The sequence below is a fragment of the Protopterus annectens genome, chromosome 4.part0, assembly GCF_019279795.1.
Source record: "Protopterus annectens isolate FY-2018-M chromosome 4.part0, PAN1.0, whole genome shotgun sequence".
In the NCBI taxonomy this organism is placed as follows: Eukaryota; Metazoa; Chordata; order Ceratodontiformes; family Protopteridae; genus Protopterus; species Protopterus annectens.
Genome location: NC_056733.1, coordinates 1,392,323,962 through 1,392,344,639, shown reverse-complemented (window position 1 = coordinate 1,392,344,639; position 20,678 = coordinate 1,392,323,962). Strand labels below are relative to the sequence as shown.

Genomic DNA, 20,678 nt, shown 5'->3' with positions numbered 1-20,678 from the left:
AATTAAAAAGTGTCCCTCATTTGGGGTTGTTGTCCTGCTAAAAATTTTGGCTTTGTTCAGAATTTTTTGACAGCACCACAGGCCTACAGCTCTTATTTGTTGTATGCTGCTGTTAATTGCATACTAGGTAGATCACATGACATACAATACTATTGCACTGTTACTTTTAAACATAATTTCTCCAATCAGCATCTTACTGTCATTATGTAGAGATGTATTAGTCTGTATTTGGCTTACATTTCTATCAAGTACTGTTGCACATTGTACCCATTTTATTCAGCGGCATATGCCTGATCATTCACTTTGTCCAGAATTCTTGACAAAGAAGTTGAGAGATATGCCCCACCCAATTCATCTCTCATTTCTAATGTAGACATAGACATATGCCCCACTACACTGACTCTCATTTCTAACATAGACATATGCCCCACCCCATTACACTCTCATTTCTAACACAGACATATGCCCTACCCCACTGCACTCTCGTTGCTAGCATAGACATATGCCCCACCCCACTACACTACACTCTCACTTCTAACATAGACATAGACATATGCCCCACCTCACTGCACTCTCATTTCTAACATAGACATAGACATATGCCCTACCCCACTGCACTCTCATTTCTAACATAGGCATAGACATATACCCCACCCCACTGCACTCTCATTTCTAACATAGACATATACCCTACCCTACTGCACTCTCATTTCTAACATATGTAAGTTTGTCTATGTAGAGATTTGCTCCTCGGGCATCCACTGAAAATGGACATGTATCCAGTCGGAGTATTCCGGTAAACAAATGTAAAATAAATAAATCAATAAATAGACATAGACATATGCCCAGCTCCATTGTACTCTCATTTCTAACATAGACATATGCCCCACCCTGTTGCACTCACATTTCTAACATAGAAATAGACATATGCCCCACAAACTGCACTCTTATTTCTAACATAGACATAGACATATGCCCCATCACAATGCACTTTCATTTCTAACATAGACATATGCCCCACCCCATTGCACTCTCATTTCTAACATTGACATTGATATATGCCCCACCCCATTGCACTCTCATTTCTAACATAGACATATGACCTACCCCACTGCACTCTCATTTCTAACATAGATGCAGACATATGCCCCACCCCTCTGCAATCTCATTTCTAACATAGACCTAGACATATGCCCTACCCCACTGCAGTCTCATTTCTAACATAGACATATGCCCTACCCACTGCACTGTCATTGTTAACATAGACATATGCCCAACTTCACTGCACTCACACTTCTAACATAGACATAGACATAGACATATGCCCCCACCCCACTGCACTGTACTCTCATTTCTAACATAGACATATGCCTCACCCCACTGCACTCTCATTTCTAACATAGACATATGCCCCCACCCCACTGCACTCTCATTTCTAACATAGACATAGACATATGCCTCACACCACTGCACTCTTATTTCTAACATAGACATATGCCCCACCCCATTGCACTTGCATTTCTACCATAGACATATGCCCCACCCCATTACACTTTAATTTCTAACATAGACATGGACATATGACCCACCCCACTGCACTCTCATTTCTCACATAGACATCTCACCCACCCTACTGCACTCTCATTTCTAACATAGACATAGACATATGCCCAGCCTCATTGTGCTCTCATGTCTAACATAGACATATGCCCTGCCCCATTGCACTCTCATTTCTAACATAGAAATAGACATATGCCCCACAACACTGCACTCTCATTTCTAACATAGACATATGCCCCACCACACTGCACTCTCATTTCTAACATAGACATATGCCCCGCCCCATTGCACTCTCATTTCTAACAGACGTATGCCCCACTTCATTGCACTCTCATTTCTAACATAGACATAGACATATGCCCCACCCCACTGCACTCTCATTTCTAACATAGACATATGCTCCACCCCATTGCACTCTCATTTCTAACACAGGCATATGCCCCACCCCATTGCACTTTAATTTCTAACATAGACATATGATCCACCACACTGCACTTCTTATTTCTAATGTAGACTTAGACATATGCCCCACCACACTGTACTCTCATTTCTAACATAGACATATGCCCCACCCCATTGCACTCTAATTTCTAACATAGATATAGACATATGTCCTACCCAATTGCACTCTCATTTCTAACATAGACATATGCCCTACCCCGCTGCTCTCTCATTTCCAACATAGACATATGACCCACCCCATTGCACTCTCATTTCTAACACAGACATGGACATATGCCCCACCCCAGTGCACTCTCATTTCTGACATCGACATATACATATGCCCCACCCCACTACATTCTAATCTCTGACATAGATATATACATTACTTTACCAAGAACTATACACTCAGTTGTGATTGTGTCCATGGTACATTTCATATTATGTGTTACCTACCATGCAGTTGCTATACTGTCCCTAGCATGATGCAGTGTATAGTTGTTCCTCTCTTACTCCACAACATCTCCAGCAAATGTGTCAGTTTATATGCTGATTCACTTTCTGCAAAGATGAAAGCTTGTACAAAGTAACAACTCATGAATGAAATCCACAGTACAGCTGATTTACACATATTTAACTATTGCTAGGGAAGTGTAAAGACACTAAGCAGCAATATGCTGGCCCTGCCAAGAAGGAGAAAACCACTACAGTGCTACATTGTTAGTGTCCAAATAACATCTGGTACAGCACCATGTGAAATCTGTCTTGCCCAACCTAATGTCCATCTACAACTCTGCCATCATTTCCAAGACTGCACATGCATTTTTTTTTTCTTTTTATGTGACAGGTCCCTGTGCTGTTACTATGCAAGCCTCCTGAATCATGAAACTTCAGTTCAAGGGGTGTTTGGAAAAGCTATTTATTCTCTATGTTGCAACAAGGCAGGAAGAGTAGGATATACTGTGATCTTATGCTAAATCTGTGGATCACACAAATAACCATGTTCCCATTCCACAAAGCACAAACTTGCTTGCACTATACAAAATGATTTACTAAACCCTGATCTAAGACAATGTGCACTTTGACGTGTATAATACATTCCTAGCTCGAGAGGACATTACTAATAGCATGAAGTTTTAAAAAGAGGCAAATTAGGATGTTTTAATTATAAGAATATCCACCAAAAGGAATTGCTCTAATAAGTCAAAATACACTTAAAAAGAAAGAATGAAAGGACTTAGACACAAGATACCACTTTCATCATTTCTAAAACAAAAACACGGAAATTTAATAGATGTAGCCATACACAAGACATTTCTTCTACAGCACACCTCTCAACTATACAGGTTTTCACAGAATATCCAGATTTTTGCCTCATATTTTGATCCATTTTTTTATAAAATTGCAGTTTTCTGGCAAAGTAGAGGCAAATCATTAAAAACCGAAGATAGAAAATAACGGCAGACATTTGAGTTTCAGACTTCATAACCTTAAGAAAATGCATTCTAATGCAAAACCTGTTATTATATCAACTTTCTAAGTTTGTAAAATTAGTAATTCAAAAATGTCCCTATTTTGGGGCCTTTGTCCCCCTTTTATTTATTGCTTTGTCCAGATTTCTTGCTCTAAGAGGATGAGAGGTATGTTCTACAGTTGTGCTGAGAATCCAAATGCCTTCTCCTTCGTAGTTATTATATGCCTTTACAGAAGGTATTCATATATCCTGCAATTGCCTTTGTAAACAAATAAATGTGTTATTTTGCCTTTAATGTCTACCAGTACAAACTCATCAGTTTCAGTTTACAATTTCTGGTTTTGAAAACATGGATTTCATCTGCATGTCTGTAGTTACTAATCATGCTCAGCAATTCGACACCTGCTTCAGTGTGCCTCAAATTATTTAACAGCATTCTATGTGAAACCACGTTGAAAGCCTGAAGTATAAACTGACCATGTCGCCTTCTCCCTTATCCAGTTCTTTGGCCTCTTAGTATAAAAGGTTCAACTGGGCTTGTTTGTCAGGCTCTACTATTTGTCAGTGTAGTTTGCTTTGCATTAAGCTGACTGCTCAGTTGAAAACTGATACAAATCTTCCCATGACAGAGCAGTTTTCTTTTGCTGTCGTACTAGCAAAGTAATATTTATTTCTACTATAGGGAAAGATCTCTGTATCACAGATTCACAAAAAAATGGTGCGCAATCATCCACCTGCCTTTAGATACCAGTTACTAATGTTATTATTGACAAGGTAGTAGCTAACAATTTATCTTATTTCCACGCTAAATGCTCAGTTACTGCTCCGTTTTTCATTTAATTCAGACTCCAGTATATCTAAAATGATTGTTTTAATAATTCTGAGTCCCCTAATGAAAAAACATATCATGTGTCTCACCTATTTTACCCATTGAAACTGCAAAGCATTTATTTGTGTATCTAATGCATCTATTCCTACAAGTTTCTAATGATAGTCTCTGTTGTCTCAAACAACTATTTCTAAGATCACATTATATCTCTTTATCCTAATATCTTACTGGATATTTAGACATTTTACTGACCTCATTCATCTTTCATGCACACATAATTTATTGACATATTTATTTCACAGGAAGTCTAAGGCCCTCCACTATTGTGACTGCCTTGAAACAACATCTAGTTTTTTTTTTATATATTCTTTGACACGTCTTATCAAGAATGGGTACAGTACTCTGTACATTCCTACTACAGTATAACAGACTGAGATGCATCTTATCAAGAATGGATACAGTACTCTGTATAGTCCTACTACAGTATAACAGACTGAGACGCAGCTTATCAAGAATGGGTACAGTACTCTGTATATCCCTACTACAGTATAACAGACTGAGATGCATCTTATCAAGAATGGATACAGTACTCTGTATAGTCCTACTACAGTATAACAGATTGAGACGCATCTTATCAAGAATGGGTACAGTACTCTGTATAGTCCTACTACAGTATAACAGGCTGAGACTTGTCTTATCAAGAATGGGTACAGTACTCTGTATATCCCTACTACAGTATAACAGACTGAGATGCGTCTTATTAAGAATGGGTACAGTACTCTGTATATCCCTACTACAGTATAACAGGCTGAGACTTGTCTTATCAAGAATGGGTACAGTACTCTGTACATTCCTACTACAGTATAACAGGCTGAGACGTGTCTTATCAAGAATGGGTACAGTACTCTGTATAGTCCTACTACAGTATAACAGACTGAGACGCACCTTATCAAGAATGGGTACAGTACTCTGTACATTCCTACTACAGTATAACAGGCTGAGATGTATCTTATCAAGAATGGGTACAGTACTCTGTATATCCCTACTACAGTATAACAGGCTGAGACACATCTTATCAAGAATGGGTACAGTACTCTGTAAATCCCTACTACAGTATAACAGGCTGAGACGCATCCTATCAAAAATGGGTACAGTACTCTGTACATTCCTACTACAGTATAACAGGGTGAGATGCATCTTATCAAGAATGGGTACAGTACTCTGTATAGTACTACTACAGTATAACAGGCTGAGACGCATCTTATCAAGAATGGGTACAGTACTCTGTATAGTACTACTACAGTATAACAGGCTGAGACGCATCTTATCAAGAATGGGTACAGTACTCTGTATATCCCTACTACAGTATAACAGGCTGAGACTTGTCTTATCAAGAATGGGTACAGTACTCTGTATATCCCTACTACAGTATAACAGGCTGAGATGCATCTTATCAAGAATGGGTACAGTACTCTGTATATCCCTACTACAGTACAACAGGCTGAGACTTGTCTTATCAAGAATGGGTACAGTACTCTGTATAGTCCTACTACAGTACAACAGGCTGAGACTTGTCTTATCAAGAATGGGTACAGTACTATGTACATTCCTACTACAGTATAACAGACTGAGACGTGTGTTATCAAGAATGGGTACAGTACTCTGCATAGTCCTACTACGGTATAACAGACTGAGATGCATCTTATCAAGAATGGGTACAGTACTCTGTACATTCCTACTACAGTATAACAGGCTGAGACGTGTCTTATCAAGAATGGGTACAGTACTCTGTATAGTCCTACTACAGTATAACAGACTGAGACGCATCTTATCAAGAATGGGTACAGTACTCTGTACATTCCTACTACAGTATAACAGGCTGAGACGTGTCTTATCAAGAATGGGTACAGTACTCTGTACATTCCTACTACAGTATAACAGACGGAGATGCATCTTATCAAGAATGGGTAAAGTACTCTGTACATTCCTACTACAGTATAACAGGCTGAGACATGTCTTATCAAGAATGGGTACAGTACTCTGTATAGTCCTACTACAGTATAACAGGCTGAGACGCATCTTATCAAGAATGGGTACAGTACTCTGTATAGTCCTACTACAGTACAACAGGCTGAGACTTGTCTTATCAAGAATGGGTACAGTACTATGTACATTCCTACTACAGTTTAACAGGCTGAGACGTGTCTTATCAAGAATGGGTACAGTACTCTGTATATACCTACTACAGTATAACAGGCTGAGACGCATCTTATCAAGAATGGGTACAGTACTCTGTACATTCCTACTACAGTATAACAGGCTGAGACATGTCTTATCAAGAATGGGTACAGTACTCTGTACATTCCTACTACAGTATAACAGGCTGAGACGTGTCTTATCAAGAATGGGTACAGTACTCTGTATATCCCTACTACAGTATAACAGGCTGAGACGCATCTTATCAAGAATGGGTACAGTACTCTGTACATTCCTACTACAGTATAACAGGCTGAGACTTGTCTTATCAAGAATGGGTACAGTACTCTGTACATTCCTACTACAGTATAACAGGCTGAAACGTGTCTTATCAAGAATGGGTACAGTACTCTGTACATTAATACTGCAGTATAACAGGCTGAGACGTGTCTTATTAAGAATGGGTGCAGTACTCTGTATAGTCCTACTACAGTATAACAGACTGAGATGCATCTTATCAAGAATGGGTACAGTACCCTGTATATCCCTACTACAGTACAACAGGCTGAGACTTGTCTTATCAAGAATGGGTACAGTACTCTGTATATTCCTACTACAGTACAACAGGCTGAGACTTGTCTTACCAAGAATGTATATTCCTACTACAGTATAACAGGATAAATTTGTGTCACAGAGCAATTTTCACTGACACATTTTGCTGCCACATATTTGTGACATTTATTTTAGTAGATTTATGCTGGATATTAATGATTGATTGATCATGACTGAATAATTTGTTACCCAGCCTGCAGATTAAGTAGAAATAAAAGGTGTTCACCTTCTTTTTCAACAGAATCCCCTTTGTAAAACATCAACATTCCTTTCTCTGCTGCTCACACATCCTTGTGGTATTTCAGGATATCACATTGCTTCCTTTTCCTCAGTGGTAGCCAAGATTATTTTTGTTATCCCACTCTCCATTACTGTATGTCGAAAATTGTTTTGTTGATTTTTTTTTTAATTACAATGCATTTGCATTTTGCATGACTCTGTTAACTGCATCTCCATTCATTTTTGAGTCCCCTAAATTTCAGATCTTTATCTCAGACTGTGATATCATCATTAAATTCAGATACTGCCTGCCAGCATATCTTTCAGTATAATGAATTTACAAGTTAGGATTAAACAGTTGCTACACAATGTTGTTATTCAAATGTTGTCTTCTTTGTTGCTACAAACTTGGTACCATTTGATAATTATAACAGAATCTCCAAACCATGATCTGCAGTTCCAGGGCTAGGAAAATGATCCCCATGTTTAAACTGTTACAGTGAAATATTTTTTTTATAATAAAAATGAATTTCATTAAATTTATGCTTTAATTTTAATCACATGCACTTTTCAACAACAACAAAAGAAAAATTCATGAAAACATAATTTATAAAACAACATACGGCACCTTTTTTCCACAACAGTATCATATACTCAAAAGAGGGTTACCACAGTTGTGAAAATACATGGGAAATAGCTTATTCTGTGCTTATGTCTGAGTTCTGTATTGGTTATAAGGGTGTATTTACTTATATATTTATTTATTTATTTATATATATATATCACGTTTGCACAAAATAAGCACAAAAGAAGTAATACAAATATGCCTGCAATCAAACGTCATTGTTTTATACATGTATTTAGTGACACATGGTCATAGAAATAATTTGTAATGTTCCTGCATATGGAGTCACATCGTAAACAAGTTTTATTACATTTAAAACACCCTACCATTGGAGAAATTTTACTTACATACAAACATCTTTAATTCTATGAATGCTTATTTTAAGATTTGATAACATACTTATGTACAGATTTAGAAAGTACTTCTGTTTTAAATTATGCTACTTACATTTATACATGCAGTTTGCTTTGGTGCATCTTTTAAAGTAAAAAAAATGTCTTTCAAAATTGTATTCAGAAGTTGTAGTCATAAAGTACCCACGGCTCTACATAATTTAAATGGAATGTTCTAAATCTGCAGACGTTTTTCTAGTGATTACATTTTTGTGACTCCACGAAAGTCATTACACCAAATTGCATTCTATTATAATTATAACAAGTACAAAATTCTTAAGAATGTATATTGATAAAATGTACAGCATTGATTTGTTTATACTGTTTGATATGCAAGGCAATACAAGAAAGCCTGTGGCTTTTAGTAAAATATCACAAAGTACCATAGCTCTCAGGAATGCTTAACATTCCTAAAGCTTCAGTGACAGCACAAAATTCATGCGGTTTTACAAAGCTAAGCATTTCACGTAACACCATTGCATGTGGTAAAACATGTATGTGTTTGTATTTATGTACACAATATATATGTGTACGTACTTCCACATCACACACACACACACACACACACACACACACACACACACACACACACACACACACACACACACACACACATGCATATACACACATATACTGAGTCTTGTATCCAATAGTAAATGATATGCTCCTTTAAAATGTATATGTACATTATTCTTCAGCCATAAACTTTTTTATTTCATCTGATGCCCGTGTCCCATATCCATTACCTCAATCATTCCTTCCACTGGGTTCCCTAAAAAGTGGAGGATAGAAATTTATGTGCAAGTTCAAGTAAACACACAAAACCCGCATAATCCACAAAAAGATTGAATAAAATTGCAGCTAATCCATGGTTTTGATTTTGTTGTGGTTTTCAACACATATGTAGTCCATTAGGTATCAGTCAATGATGCCATATATTTAATCTGTCAACTGTTGTACTGGCAGGCATTTAGGCTAGATCCGGGGCTTTGTAAACTGCTATAGCCAAATGTGGAGTGCTGTTTTGATTTAAGTCTTAGACTAGCCAAGCTTGAATTACAAGTGTCCCTATAGACACTATAAGGAGAAGCCGGAGGTCCATAGGGGCAAGCTGCTGAAGACATGGCAGAATTGAGGGATGAGCCACCAATGTTATTTATGTTATTGATATTATTTAAACTGGAGGCTGGCATGCCTGGCACTGCTGAATGTCCCATGGTAGATGACATACCCATTGATGAAATGCTGCTGGGTGCAGAGAACATGGTTTGTGAAGACAGTGGACTCATTGAGTTGAAAAAAGTAAAACTTTTAGTAGACAGTGGAGCTGGTGTTAGGCTTTTAGCTGCCCAGTTGTTATAATGATAACCGGTGTACATATCATCATATGGTTGCATTAGGCCATTGAACTGCGGAACATAGCCATTTTTGCACAGGTCCATCTGTTGGTTACGCTCCCTCTTTCTCCATTTAGCTCTTCGGTTCTTAAACCACACCTGTAGAAAAAAACACACGGGTCAGTTATATGTATAGGTTCACAAGTAGACTGGTGCAGAATGAAACTAAATGATTATATTATTGTATTTCTGAAAACTAATTTCTGAATGTTAATAATCAGAAGAAGCTATTATTCTCACATATACCCTCTGTCTATATTGCACATCGATTGTGTATACATGAATACCTGTAGATGTTACACAACAGCACTAGTTTTGTTAACTTGAGTTATTACTTATTAGGTTTTACTCACAATGTCTGAGTACACATATCATATAAACTTTTTTTGCTGTTTAATATTAGCTGTAAACTTACATGCTCTAAATCCATTTGTATGTTTTATTCATGTCATTCCTTTCACTATATGTTTTATTTTTGTAACAAGATCATAGCTAAAAGATTGTTATAATCTGGTTTACTTACTTGACAATAAAAGCATAAAATAAATTAAGAATAATGTTATAGTAAAACGTATTTTATCAAGAAAGGTTTATTCTCTGAGAATGTAAATAAATGAATGAATAAATAAAATAAATAAGAATGCTCTAGATTAATTGTATTTTTATTTAGAAAGGTTGAGTGCTGGTCAGTGTATTTACGATAATGAGTTTACCTTACTTTAATCTGACTTTAAAAATGGTGTGATAAACGTATTTGCTAATTTACAAATTAGGACCTTGGCAGTTTCAGATAGTTAGTTTAAATATAAGTTTAGTCAAATGGAAAATGTTATTACCTACAGAATTTTAAATATTTTAGTTATAATATCTGAAGAAAAAAATGGAACATTTTTTGCAAACATAATAATTAATGCCATATATTTCACATTACCCTCAAAATATTGTCTTCATTTTAAAAACATTCCAAATATTTATCTTGTAGAAGACAAGAGTGCAAATTAAGACATCTCATAGAACCAAAACACTAAAATGCAAACAAAACATTAGAAAATCAAAGGTTTGTCATGTAAATTATTTAGGTTTTCTTTCTGAATCATGTATATAAATAAATATTTCATGAGTGATTCAGGATATCAGATATGGTTACATATTGAATACATAGATGTTTACTTTATTTGATTTAGATTTATTTGATTTAAATAATAGCAATACTTCTGCTTACTTACTGGTTTATCAACATGAAAATAGCAGTGACAAACACAGACCTTATTCTTTGACTTCAGCTGTACTTAGTTACTTGCTTATTTAACTTAATAAGTAATTGCTTGTCCTCCTTTTTCATAGACAATCCTGGCGCTATTGTCATCCATATGTAATAAAGTGCCAGGGCTCTATGTTGTTGGTACCTCTGACAGCAAACCTCAGTCATACTGTATGATGGCCCTTAGAATGTAACAAAGGATAATTGGTAGAAATCCCTGTGGTTAGTCACTAAACTAGCTCCGACATGAGCACAAATGAAAACATGATGAAACAAAACAAAACGGCAAAAGCAGAAAGGACTATTTTGTCAAAGAAAGGTAAACAACTCTTAAAGCAATTAAGAGCATAAAACATTTATGCAACAATATCATGGCCATTTCTCATTTAAATTTATAATGATAACAAATGAGAACTGCAGGATAGGCCATATGCATAATCTTAGTGTAGCGTCACAGCTTCTTTACTTCTATAGTGCATGCACAGTCTGGTTATTTTATCCTAACCACACAACTGTACTGGGGTTGATGTAATTTATCAAGAGCAAGCTAACAAAAACTCTTGCTTTTGCATCTAATAAATTATGATTATGCTTTTCATTAAGTTTTATGGTTGTACATCTTTCCACATTTCTCACTTACTGTACAAATTATTTTAAAAAAGTTGATAAAACCAATTTTTGCATTAGGCACTGCATTTATTTCCCCTACAATCATACTGCTTATACTAACCATATCAGAGAACATCTGCTCCCCAAGATGCAGTGACATTAGTATGTTTTAGTCTCGTGTCAGTGCAATGCCCACCTTCCATAAGTTTGCAGAACCACAGTTTGAGCAGTTGTAATTCACAGAGGATTTCTTAAGTCTGCTTTGGTTAATTGCATACTCTTTGACCACAGTGGGTATAAGGAACTTCATTAGAGATTAATGCTAGTTTATCATACTTCATTAGTAGCAGTACTAGCAGCACCTCCCCAAAAAACTAAAAGTGTCCATTCATTATTCTTTTTTGCAAATGGATATTTATTGAAAGAAACACACTAGAATTGCTTGGTCATTCTGAATCATTTGGAAATTCTGTACATTGCATTAATTAATTTGTGTACTCTTTGACATTTCATTTTCAGATACAGGATAATGGAGTATGTATGACAAAGCACATTAAAGCACAAACATGGTCAAATACAGTTAATCAACAAAGTGCCAACCATGAACACCGAATCATATCACGATTTGAGTCAACATATCTATCCTGTCATTTTACTGGTAGTTTACTTTCATGTATCATTTCATTGGTGTAGAAATAAAGACCTAGTGTCACTGTTCAGTCATGAGCCAGTATGCTGAAGCACTTTTATTTCTTCACAGCAAATGAGCATATCTCCCATTATGCCTTGGTTTAAGACAGACTTACAAATATTTTTGACATGTTTCCTCTGTTCTTTTAGGGTTTCCCCTGGTTGGGTTGACTTTTGCTTTAACTGGCAGATACTCCTGAGGTACTTGTACATAAAAATGTCTTTTTATAACTTAATATTTTTATATCATAGCTTGACTCTCCACTTGTGCTGCACTGAATAACCCAAGCAAGGACAAATCATGACTAGAGCCAGTATATTCTACTTTATTAGAATGAATGCATTATTAAAGACTTACATGCCATTGTGTATTCATGAGTTAGTATGCCGACACACTTTTGTTTCTTCAGGTGAAATGTGCATCTCTCTTGATGAGGGTTTCTCTGCTGTTGGAGTCTTTTGCTCAATAAGGCTCTACAAAATACCCAGCTCTTAGCTTCCACTTGAAGGACTTTGAGTAAGCTGAAGGGTAACCTTGCAAGTATATTATTTATTTATTTATTTATTTGGCATTGTTTATTGGGAAAGTAGGACTGGGTAATGCTCATTTTCATCAGATGCCCAGGAAAAAAGCTCCATGTGCTTACACTGCTTATACTAAGTTCCAGTTAAACACAGTGTAATTACATTTCTTTTTACATTTATACACAAATAATAGTCACAGTTTATATTTCTATTTACATTCTACATATTTACATTTATACACAAAAAGTAGTTACATTTATACATTCTAAGATTTTACAGAGGTGGAAGTTACTAAAGAGAAAGCCCATGGGCAACTTAGTGGATTATACAGGCAGTAATTATGTACAAAACTTGCTTTGTCATTTCAGTGAGAGTTTGAGAGTATACTGTTTAAGGAGAGTACTTGGAGGGTATTGTATGGTGAACACAAAGTCTTAATGTTGTGGTGAGCATGTGCAGGGCCAGGATTGGTTAGGATGTTGTTTAAGCAGTGATTTAAAACTACCAAGTTTGTCAGAGAGTTTTATTTGTGTGGGGATACTATTTCAGAGTTTAGCAAGGCATTGGGAGTAGAGCGAGTCTCCTGCAACATTATTTGACTTATCTGTAAGTAATAAGAATTTTTACAAGAGTGGAGGTCCCTTGCTGGACAATAGCAGTATTTCATATATCTGTTCCTGGTTACAATGAGTAATGTCATCATACAGTTATTTTTTCTCAACCTTAATAGAAAGATTTCTGGGTTGTAATTAAAGTCTGTAAATAAGGAGGAATATTTTACTGTATCATCCATTTTCTTGGTATGACTGGTAATAAACCTAAGCTAAAAGTTCAGATAAGATTCTGATGCACAATTGGTATTGCAGTTTAACTGAATATTTGTCTACAAATATGATTTTTCCCTTATATTTATTAAGGATAAGAGAAATCCCTTGCCAGTCATGTTACAACAGTCTGACTTGGAACAGTGTTTATGTTATTGCAGGTCTATAGCACAGTACTAATGGATCAATGTGAAAGTATAGGAGTTAAAGTCCCAGGGTTGGGAGGGTGGCGTAATGGTTAAGGTGTTTGCCTTACAAACACAAAGTGCAGGATTTGAGTCTCACAAGGGATAATTGGCTCGGCTTTAAGTGGCTCTCAAGGGCAGTTAGCTTAGTACTAATCTATGATGCTGGGTCCTCCTTCTGTGTGTTGATACTATCTATTTAATCAAGAGAGCAAACAATTATTTTAAGCAAGTTAGACAATAATATGAAATAGCTATTTCAATGCATTTTTTTAAATATGGGACTTAGCGAAATTCTTAAAGTGGAGAAATTAGTGAAAAGATTGACTGGAAAATTAAATAATATGAAAGAAATTAAGTGGGCTGAATGAAAAACCCTAACATATCTGTATAAAGTTATGAGAGAATTGCATTATTAACAGGGGCATACTGGGTTGCTTTTAAAGAAAAATAGAAATTATGCAGACAAAGAAGGTAAGATAATTAAATGAGTGAAACTAAGTAATTAAATGCAGTATGTGACAAGGCTGCAGAGGTACAAGATGTAACATATAAGATGGAGAACAAATTGCTCAAAACAATAAGGAAAAATAAAGAATTTGACAATATGACAATTTTATTTTTAAAGGAAACAAAAGAAGAAATAAGTCATTTTGGGGCAAAAATATAAATGTGATGTTAATCACAAGAGAATTGGTTGTGAATAAAAATGTAAAAGAAAACAAGAAGATATTAAGCATTAGGCAGAGATAAAATTTATGACATTATTTTTTATGTTTTACTTCTTATTTTTTGTCAGCAAATCGGTTCCATTCATCATGTTTTGTTTTTCTTGGTTTTAAACATTTTACGTTCAGACACATTTTCATTGACAATTTTTCATTTTATTTTGGTCAGTTGTTTGATTTCAAAACATAATTTGTAAAGACCTGACTTTTGTATGCAGTAGCACTTTAAGAAGCTTTGAGATCAGCTTTTTCCCATACATTGATGTCAGCGAGTTTTAACCAGTTGGTTGGTCCATTCAAATGCACCATGTGTTGTTAATTGTGTATTTAAGGAGTTTTTTTACATTTGTTACCTTTTGATGTTTGTCTGAAGAAGTTCAGTTTTCTTGAACGAAAAGTGGATGTTAATAAAACACTTAATATTGGACTCTTTGCTGCTGGTTCTGCTGACATGGATTTTGTTTTATTTTTTTTACAACATTGCACTCTACTGGCCCAGTGAAGCATGTTGTGACCCTTTCATGTTAGAATTCGGCTCCACTACATCTGGATGAAGGTTTCATGCCCATTGTTTTAAGGCTAAAGTTTATGACCAGAATTTAGATGTCGAATGTACTTTATTGCACTGGTTTCTGTTAGAATATACATGTGAAATGACTTATATTGTTGTAAGTTTCTGAGCAGGTGGTAAATTGCTAAATAATGCAGTTTGTGGCCTGAGAACTCCAGACTAAGCATCAAAAATGATGCAATTTGGGAGGGCCTTAGATACATGTTTGTTAGTAATGTTTAAATATTTTTTCTCACAAGAGACTGGGAGAATTTTGATCTTGGATATCTAACTCAGCACTCTGCCTAAGCTCACATGTAAGTTTCTAGCACTGTGATTTCTTGTAGGAATAGTTAAAGCTAGTAAATATTAATTAGGTATTTTTCTTTGAAATCAGACCTGTCCTACTGTATTATTTTAAGTTTCTGTGTGATCTCTGAACTCTTAGATATCTCTGTGGTGTAGTAGTTTTGTCTTGCATTTTAATTATTATTAAATACTTTTAAAACCTTCTACCTGTGGCTGGTTTGTGTAGAGATAAGCTCTAGAGTACATTGCATATTTATAGAGGTTATTGTAATAGGCCAGTCTAAAGTAAGCCTTGACTTTTAGTCATACTACCGTTGGATTATAATATTGCACAGTAATAACTGGACACCATTTTAAGGGCCTTTTAGTAGCTGATATTATTAGCTGGGTGGTGGCAGTAATTACTACCGTATAGTCTGGGTAAAGGGGCACAGCTGGAGAATCTATGTCTGCCTTTCCTAGGAGTGTCTGTGAAGTTGTAAAAATACTTATTTCAAAGTGTGTGTGTATTGTGTCAGCTACTTGGCAGGGGCACGAAGCACTGGTTGGACAGAGAGGGTACTGGAGGTTCTAGCTTGCCCAGCTAGGCTGAGACCTGGGCCCTATAGCTGTGCCAGTGGGTGTCTTATTGGGGACCTGGTGAGCAAAGGAGCAACCAGCCCCAGACTGACTGTGACCTCTGTGTGCACTTAAGGGAAATTGTACTTTACTGTGTGTATTAATTATCCTTTCCTCTCTTCTATGAGATGACCTCCCTGGTGTTAGTGATGAGGATTGAGGCTCCTTGATTGATGGGACAGGGCACGGTCATCACAAGTGTTTGGCAGTGGTGGGATCTACTTCACATACTAATTGGCTTGTAGTGGTGTGGGGTAGAGCGAATTCCTGTAGCTTATGTACAGTGATCTCTAAAAGTGTTTGTACTCTAAAGCAGCCATGCAGTTTATACTCAGAGTTCAGATCACAATTGTTTTATTTCTTTTGCTAGCTTAGTGTTTGCCAGGGTGAGCAGGCAGCATGTCACCAGAAGAGTATGGAAAGCTGACAAGGAGCCAGCTGGCGGAGATGTGCCAGGTTAGGGGACTGGCGCATGGAAACCTGATTAAAGCAGACCTGACTGCAGCCTTGGTTACAGCTGCATCAGAAAACAGCAGCCTGGAGGACAATCAGACTGACAGTGGAGATACAATATCCTCAGAGAATGGACAGCTTAGCCTTTCTGCAGTGGACTTAAAAATCCAGCTGGAGCTAAAGAGACTTGAGTTGGAGGCCAGGCATATGGAACTAGAAGCAGCCGAAAAAATGAGGAGTCTACAAGCTGAGGAAAATGAACGGCAGAGGAGGCATGAGAGGGAAATGCTGACTCTTCTCCAGAGTCATGGAGGTAATGGGGAAGGGAGTAACCAGACCCCAGAATCACAAAAGGTCAGTAAATTTCTTCCACAGTTTAAAGAGGGGGATAATTTTGATAGCTTTATTCATATGTTTGAGAGGGTATGTAAACAGTATGAAGTTGACCAAGGGTTCTGGGTACGGTTCTTGACCCCCTTACTCCATGGTAAAGCTGTAACTTCTTTAGCAAAAATGCATGACACTGACTGTTTTGATTATACTGCTGTAAAAAGACATTTATTATAATGTTTTAAGCTAACACCTGAAATGTATAGGAAAAAGTTTTGTGAGCACAGATGCAAAGCAGATGAAAATGTATGTGAATATGTTGCTGAACTGAGCACTTATTTTCATAGCTGGGTGAGTGGATGCCAGGTCACCACGTCTGAAGGGCTGGCAGACCTTTAGGTAAGGGAACAAGCCCTTAGCACTTTGCCTGAGGACATGAGGATCTGGTTAGATGATAGACAGTGTGCTACTTCAGAGGAGTTGGGGAAGAAGGGAGACCTATACCTAGCAAGCAGAGCAGCCCTGCACAGGAAAGGGAACCCCAGTACTGCTCATGGGACTAAAGGAACCCATGGTGGGCAGCACAGACTGCCCCAACAGAATCTGCCAGTAGCAGGGGAAGCAACTAGTCCAGGTACATGTCCAGGAGCTAGGGTTAAATGTGTTGAATGCAACCAGTGGGGCCATGTGGCATACAGGTGTCTACAGATGCAAGGTGGGGAACCAAAGGTAAGGGAGTGGGACAAATATTTGCCCCATCTGTTGTTTGCTTACAGAGAGGTTCCCCAGGAATTCACAGGCTTTTCACCCTTTGAGTTGCTGTATGGGCATAGGGTGAGGGGACCTCTAGATTTAATTTGAGATGAGTGGGAAGGTGAGTGTGAGTCTCACAAGGAGTCTGTTGTGGCATACATCCTAAATCTCAAGACAAGGCTCAGGGAAGTCATGGGCTTGGCCCAGGATAACCTGGCAGAAGCCCAACAACAGAAAAAGATGTGGTATGACATGAATGCTCACGCTAGGGAATATGCTGTGGGGCAGCAGGTAATGGTTCTCATTCCGGTCAGACACAACAAGCTGCAAGCAGCTTGGGAGGGACCCTACAAGGTAGTAAGAAAGGTAAGTGATGTTAACTACATGGTGGAAGTGCTAGGCAGATGGCAAGGGCATAAATTGTACCATGTTAACATGATGAAACCTTACCATGATAGGGAGGCCCTTGTGCTGAACATTTGCAGTGGATTGCAGGAGTATGAGAGAGATCTTGTGACTGATCTCCTTAGTGAGGCTCGGACTGACACCTCGGTAGAAGGGATAGCAGTGTCCCAGCAACTATCTCCTACCCGGGTTCAAAAAATCCGAGCAGTATTGCAGGAGTTTGGGGGCATGTTCACCAGGAAACCAGAGAGCACCCACCTGGTGCAGCACCAGATGGATACAGGACCACAAAGGCCTATCAGGTAGGCCCCTTATAGGGTGCCTGAGAGAGTCAAACAGACTCTGAGGGAAGAGGTACAGGAGATGTTGGAACTAGGAGTGACTCAAGAGTCCAACAGTCCCTGGGGCTCACCAATGGTGTTGGTGCCAAAGAAGGATGACAACACCAGGTTTTGTGTGGATTACAGGAAATTAAATAGTTACACAAAGGCAGATGTTTACCCCATGCCTAGACCAGATGAGGCCCTACAGCAGCTGGGTGGGGCTAAGTATCTTACAACCATTGATCTTACCAAGGGTTACTGACAGGTACCCTTGACTCCCAGTGCTAGAGAGAAGTCAGCCTTTGTGACTCCTTTTGGCTTGTATCAGTTCACAAAGATGCCCTTTGGGATGAAGAATGCCCCAGCGACTTTCCAGAGGCTGGTAGATCATATCTTAGCAGGAGCAGGGGGGTTTGCCCTTGCTTACATGGATGATATTGCTATCTACAGCCATTCTTGGCAAGAGCACCTTCAGCATGTCAGGGAGGTGCTGGGCAGACTACAGAGGGCAAGGTTGACCATTAAGCTGAGCAAATGTCAGGTGGGTATGGCAGAGGTCTCCTACCTAGGACATAGTGTGGGGAGTGGTAAGATAAGGCCAGAACCTGCCAAAGTGGAAGCCATTTAGGCATGGCCTGCACCTGTTACCAAAATGCAAGTGAGAACATTCTTAGGGACAGCAGGGTACTTGAGAAAGTGTGTTCCCAGTTATAGTACCATAGCTGCTCCCCTCACATACCTGACAAGGAAAAACAGGCCAGATAAGGTAGTGTGGACCCCAGCATGTGAGCAGGCATTTCAGAAGCTTAAGGAAGCTTTGAGAGGACCCCCTGTGTTAGCTAGTCCAGACTACAGCAAAAACTTTGTTGTGCAGGTGGATGCTTCAAACCATGGGGTGGGGGCTGTACTAAGCCAGATTTCTTCAGAGGGAGAAGAGCACCCAGTGGTTTATCTCAGTCATAGGCTCCAACCCAGGGAGGAATGCTATGCAGCGGTAGAAAAGGAATGTCTAGCCATAGTGTGGGCACTACAAAAACGTCAGCCTTATCTGTATGGAAGAAAATTCACTGTGATGACAGATCACAACCCTCTAACATGGTTAAACAGAGCCAGTCAGATAATGCCAAGTTGCTAAGATGGAGTTTGGGGTTGCAAGCATATGATATGTCAGTGCAACACTGCAGTGGGAGTAGCAATGCCATTGCAGATGGGCTCTCAAGACAGGGAATGGAGTGAGGTACACCCAGATAGACCTGACACTCTCAAGTGATGTTTCACAAGGGGCACTTGAAAATTTGCTTGAGTTCCCCGGGGGGAAGACATGTGGCAATTGGGGAGAGATGGGCGAAGGTTGCCAGCCTAGTCAAATAGAATTTGATATATAATTCTGGCATTTGTAAATAAATGTAAAATACAGGCATGTTTTCTTGAGTGTAAAAGACTACTGTGAAATGTGGAACTGCAAAATATGTGACAACATTGCACTCTACTGGCCCAGTAGATGTTGTGACCCTTTCATGTTAGAATTCGGATCCAGTGCGTCTGGATGAAGGTTTCATGCCCATTGTTTTAAGGATAGTTTATGACCAGAATTTACATATGGAATATGCTTTACTGCTCTGGTTTCTGTTAGAATATACATGTGAAATGACTTATATTGTTGTAAGTTTCTGAACAGGTGTTAGATTGCTAAATAATGCAGTTTGTTGCCTGAGAACTCCAGAATAAGTGCTAAGTGTCTGAAATTATGTAATTTGGGAGGGCCTTAGAAACATGTTTGTTAGTAATGTTTAAATATTTTTTTCTCACAAGAGACTGGGCACATTTTGATCTTGGATATCTAACTCAGCACTCTGCCTAAGCTCACATGTAAGTTTCTAGCACTGTGATTTCTTATAGGAATAGTTAAAGCTAGTAAAGATTAATTAGGTATTTTTTTCTTTGAAATCAGACATGTCCTATTGTATTATTTTAAGTTTCTGAGTGATCTCTGAACTCTTGGATATCTCTGTGGTGTAGTAGTTTTCTCTTGCATTTTAATTATTATTAAATACTTTTAAAACCTTTTACCTGTGGCTGGTTTGTGTAGAGATAAGCTCTAGAGTACATTGCATATTTATAGAGATTATTGTAATAGGCCACTCTAAAGTAAGCCTTGACTGTTAGTCATACTACCGTTGGATTATAATGTTGAACAGTAATAATTAGACAGTCTTTTAAGGGTCTTTTAGTAGCTGATATTATTAGCTGGGTGGTGGCAGTAATTACTACTGTATACTCTGGGTAAAGAGGCACATCCGGAGAATCTGTGTCAGCCTTTCCCAGGATTGTCTGTGAAGTTGTATAAATACTTATCTCAGAGTGTATGTT

The 20,678-nt window shown here is 37.9% G+C and overlaps 1 protein-coding gene across 1 annotated transcript in view; it reads right to left on the bottom strand.

The window, feature by feature from the left end:
* Positions 1–8,960: 8,960 nt before the first annotated feature.
* PITX1 (paired like homeodomain 1) overlaps positions 8,961–20,678 on the bottom strand; it is a 213,809-nt gene continuing 202,091 nt past the window's right edge. Inside the window, exon 4 of the mRNA XM_044069222.1 lies at positions 8,961–9,844. Coding sequence (XP_043925157.1) covers positions 9,296–9,844 — 549 coding nt within the window. The 3' untranslated portion in view covers positions 8,961–9,295. The remainder of the gene's footprint in view (positions 9,845–20,678) is intronic.